We start from the raw sequence: 4,898 nt of genomic DNA, 5'->3' as shown, positions 1-4,898 counted from the left end.
TATACAAACATACATTACATGCACACATACATACATACATACATACATACATATATCATACTTTTATGCATGCATATATTCATACATATATGCATACATTCAAACATATATACACACATATTACATTCATACATACATACATTATATACACACATACATACATATATCTTACATTTATGCATGTATACATTCATACATATATACATGCATTCAAACATATATACATACATATATTCATACATACATACATTATATGCATGCATACATACATACGTACATACATACATATATACAAACATATATATACATACATATTATATTCATACATACATACATTATATGCATGCATACATACATACGTACATACATACATATATACGAACATATATACATACATACATATGTGTGTATATATATATATATATATATATATATATATATGTGTGTGTGTGTGTGTGTGTGTGTGTGTGTGTGTGCGTGTGTGCGAGTGTGTGTGTGTGTGTGTACGTGTATATATATATATATATATATATATGTATATATATTATATTCACACATACCTCATTATATGCACACATACATACATACATACATACATATACATACATATATACATATACATACATACATACATACATACATACATACATACATACATACATACATACATATACATACATATATACATATCCATACATACATACATACATACATACATACATACATACATGCATACATACATACGGGAGGGAAATAGCTGTCGATCACAAGTCCAACACATGATCCAAGACCATGGTAAATCACATACATACATATATACACACATGCATACATACATACATACATACATACATATTCCAGGCCAACTATGTACAGAAAGACTATCTCCTCACTTATTTGAATAGCATTGTCATCCTTAATAGAATCTGTGAATTGTGTCATTACGTTGGATTAAAGTAAACTTAATTAAGCAAAAAATAAAAACAAATTGTATAGTACAAGCTGCAACCATATATACATTTGAAAATAGGTATGATAATTGGAAAATAAGAGGCAGGACCTCACGAGTACAGGCTGGTTCCTTTATACTACATTTAGGTAAATATGATAAAGTAAATTCAGTATACAAGTACAAATACATGTACATTAATATGTATTGATATAGATTTATACATACGGGTATATATTTATATTTATATAGATATTTACATAGTTGTATATGTTTATGGCATTGAAATTTATATATTTAGGTGAGCGTGTATTGGTACGAATTGTCGACATTTTTGAAAAAGTCGTCGCTGAATCAAAGAAAACGGGAATTTGTCATTTGTCGACCAAAGCCAAGCTAGTGAAGATGTATTTTTGTTTTGTTCGTGTTTCAGTGAAGTTTATTTATTTTGTAATGAGCGAACTAACTTCGAAAATAGTTATTAATAATGTTTAGTGCTTCAATTTGAAAATTTCATAACAGGGACGTTTTATGTCGTCTACGTAAAAGGTAAGAGGAATTTGAATTTGTGTATTTCACGGTAACCGTTACATTTGAATTATTCGTTGTTTTGTATTATCAGACTCGATCAAATATATTGTGTTCCTCTGTATTTTTATAAAATATTCACAGCATAAGTGAGTTTAGCGATTTGATATAGTCTAACAAACCTTGTTAAAGATCGTTTAAATAAAATTTATTATTTTTCGTTGCGTGTCAGTTTTTTAGAATTGAAGTCTAAGATAGGTATATTTATAAATATTCTACGAATTATATAAGCTATTTTTATGATTTACCAGATGAAAAATGCATTAACTATAATAGAGTATACATAAAATTTGTATGTATATATCAACGTAATAAATATTTTTCATGGCTGAAATTAATATCAGAAAACATTGCTAAAATCTATAGACAAACGAAGTTGTGTGTGTGTGTGTGTGTGTGTGTGTGTGTGTGTGTGTGTGTGTGTGTGTGTGTGTGTGTGTGTGTGTGTCTAACTCCTCACTTATTTAAATAACATTGTCATCCTTTATAGAATTTGTTTGTGTATTCACTTGGTCTTTGGATCACGTGTTGGACTCGTGATCGACAGCTATTTCCCTCCTGGAAGAGAGCTCAGAGCTCGTAGGTCCGATCTATGGGTAATGCTATGACCTTGCACACACACACACCCCCAACTCCCCGCCCACGAGAGTTGGAGTAACACCCCTCAGCGCTGCGATACTGATATTATTTCAGCCCCGGGCGAGAGTCGAACCCGGACCTCCGTAGTGGCAGGCCAGAGCTCTAACCACAGCGCCATGTGTGTGTATGTGTGCGTGCGTGTATGTGTGTGTGTGTGTGTGTGTGTGTGTGTGTGTGTGTGTGTGTGTGTGTGTGTGTGTGTGTGTGTGTATTCCTCTCTTTCCCCCCTCCTCTCACACCTTCTCTCCCCTCCACTCTCCCTTCCATTATCTTCTCTCCCTCTTTCTCCCCTTTTCTCTCCTATTATCTCTCTCTCTCCCCTCTCCCTTCCCCTCTACCTCTGCCCTCTTCTCTCACTTTCCTCTCCCTCTCTTCTCTTCCTCTATTCTCTTCCTCTATTCTCTTCCTCTACTCTCTCCCTCTCCTCTCTCTTCCCATCTCCCCCTCCCCTCTCACTTCCCTTCTCCCCTCTCACTTCCCTTCTCCCCCCTCTTCCTCTGCCCTCTTCTCTCTCCTATACACCTCCCTTCTTCTCCATTCTCCCCCTCCTCTCCCCCTCCTCTCCCCTCCTCTCCCCCTCCTCTCCCTCTCGCTCTCCCTTCTTCCCAACTTCTTCCCACTCTCATTTCCTCCTCAGCCCATCACTTCTTGCATCCTCTCCTCCTCCTCCCCTTCCCTCCCTTCCTTCCTTCTCTTCCTCTCCTCTTCTCTTCCTTTCTTCCCTTCCTCTCTCCTCCCTCTCCCCTCTTCCTTCTCTTCCTCTCCTCTCCTTTCCCTTTCTCCCCTCCCTCTCCCCTCCCTCTCCCCTGCCTCTCCCCTCCCCTCACCGTCTTTCTCCCCCTTTCCTTTCGTATTTCCCCCTTCCTTCTGCCTTTCCCTTTCCCTCCTCTTCTTCCCCACTTATTCCCTTCTATCATTTCCTTTTTGCCTATTCCCTCATCTCCCCTCCCACTTCCCCCTCCCTCTCACCCCTTTTCCCCAACTATCCCCTTTCCCTCTTCTCCCCACCCTTCCCCTTTCTCCTTCCCTCCCCCTCCTCTCTCTCCTCCTCTCTCCCTCTTCTCTCTCTCCTCCTCTCTCCCTCTTCTCTCTCTCTTCCTATCTTCCCCTCCTCCTCTCCCCCTCCTCTCTCCCCTCCTCTCCCCCCTTCCTCTCACCCCTCCTATCTTCCCCTCCTATTTTCCCCTCCTATCTTCCCCTCCTCTCATCCCCTCCTCTCTACCCCTCCTCTCTCCCCCTCCTCTCTCCCCTCCTCTCTCCCCTCCTCTCTCCCCTCCTCTCTCCCCCTCCTCTCTCCCCCTCCTCTCTCCCCCTCCCCTCTCCCCCTCCTCTCTCCCCCTCCTCTCTCTCCCTCCTCTCTCCCCCTCCCCCCCTCCTCTCTCCCCTCCTCTCTCCCCTCTCTCCCCCTCCTCTCCTCCTCCTCTTCTCCTCTCTCCCCCTCCTCTCCTCTCTCCCCCTCCTCTCCTCTCTCCCCCTCCTCTCCTCCTCTTCTCCTCTCTCCCCCTCCTCTCTCCCCCTCCTCTCTCCCCCTCGTCTCTCCCCCTCGTCTCCCTCCCTCCTCTCCCTCCCTCCTCTCTCCCCTCCTCTCTCCCCCTCGTCTCTCCCCCTCGTCTCCCTCCCTCCTCTCCCCCCTCCTCTCTCTCCTTCCTCTCGCCCCCACCTCTCTGCCCCTCCTCTCCCTCCCTCCTCTCTCTCCTTCCTCTCGCCCCCTCCTCTCCCTCCTCTCCTCTCCCTCCCTCCTCTTTTCCACCTACTCTCCCCTCCTCTCTCCCCTCCTCTCTCCCCTTCCTCTCTCCCCTCCTCTTTCCCCTCCTCTCTCCCCCTCCTCTCTCCCCCTCCTCTCTCCCCTCCTCTCTCCCCCTCCTCTCTCCCCTCCTCTCTCCCCCTCCTCTCTCCCCTCCTCTCTCCCCTCCTCTCTGCCCCTCCTCTCTCCCCTCCTCTCTCCCCTCCTCTCTCCCCCTTCTCTCTCCCCCTTCTCTCTCCCGTTTCATTTCCCTTCTCTCCCTCTTCCTCTTTTCCCCTCTTCTCTACACCTCCTCTCTCCCTCCCCTCTCACTCCTCCTCTCTTCCTCTCCACTCTCCTTTACTCGCTTCCCTCCCTCTTCCCTCCCCTCTCCCTCCTCTCCCCACCCTTCCCTCTCCCCTTCCCTTCCCTTTTCCTTTACCCAACCCCTCCCCACTTTTCTACCCAACCACCTTATTGCTTATTCTCCCCTCCGTCTCCCTCTTCCGTCTCCCCCACCCCCTTCCCGCCTCCCCCACCCTCACCCCTCTCCTCCTTTCTGTCCTATTTTCCCCTTCGTCCACCTCTCCCGTCCACTTTCCCCTCCCCGTCCCCTCCCCGTCCCCTTTGTCTGTCCTTCTCTACTTTTGCCTTTCTCCCCTTGTTCTCCCCTTCTTCCTCTCCTCCTCCTCCTCCCTCTTCCCTCTTCCCTCTTCCTTCTCCCTCTCTGTGCCACTTCAAGTGAGAAGTAAAAATTAAGGATACAAAAGTTTTTCTTTTAAAAATTCCCCCTAACTTCCATCCTCCTCCTCGTCTTCCTCGTCTTCCTCCTCCTCGTCTTCCTCCTCCTCGTCTTCCTCCTCCTCGTCTTCCTCCTCCTCGTCTTCCTCCTCCTCGTCTTCCTCCTCCTCGTCTTCCTCCTCCTCGTCTTCCTCCTCCTCGTCTTTCTCCTCTCTCTCTCTCTCTCTCTCTCTCTCTCTCTCTCTCTCTCTCTCTCTC

The 4,898-nt window shown here is 45.8% G+C and overlaps 1 protein-coding gene across 1 annotated transcript in view; it reads left to right on the top strand.

Annotated features, from left to right (window-relative positions):
• Nucleotides 1–1,225: 1,225 nt before the first annotated feature.
• The window catches only part of LOC143038266 (putative neural-cadherin 2), a 535,431-nt gene continuing 531,758 nt past the window's right edge, over nt 1,226–4,898 (top strand). The window contains exons 1-2 of the mRNA XM_076207285.1: nt 1,226–1,250; nt 1,472–1,498. Coding sequence (XP_076063400.1) covers nt 1,226–1,250; nt 1,472–1,498 — 52 coding nt within the window. The remainder of the gene's footprint in view (nt 1,251–1,471; nt 1,499–4,898) is intronic.

The sequence above is a fragment of the Oratosquilla oratoria genome, chromosome 24, assembly GCF_046742065.1.
Source record: "Oratosquilla oratoria isolate Oo_2021 chromosome 24, ASM4674206v1, whole genome shotgun sequence".
Classification (NCBI taxonomy): Eukaryota; Metazoa; Arthropoda; class Malacostraca; order Stomatopoda; family Squillidae; genus Oratosquilla; species Oratosquilla oratoria.
The sequence above is the reverse complement of the archived record's forward strand: the minus strand, read 5'-3'. Positions and strand labels throughout refer to the sequence as shown.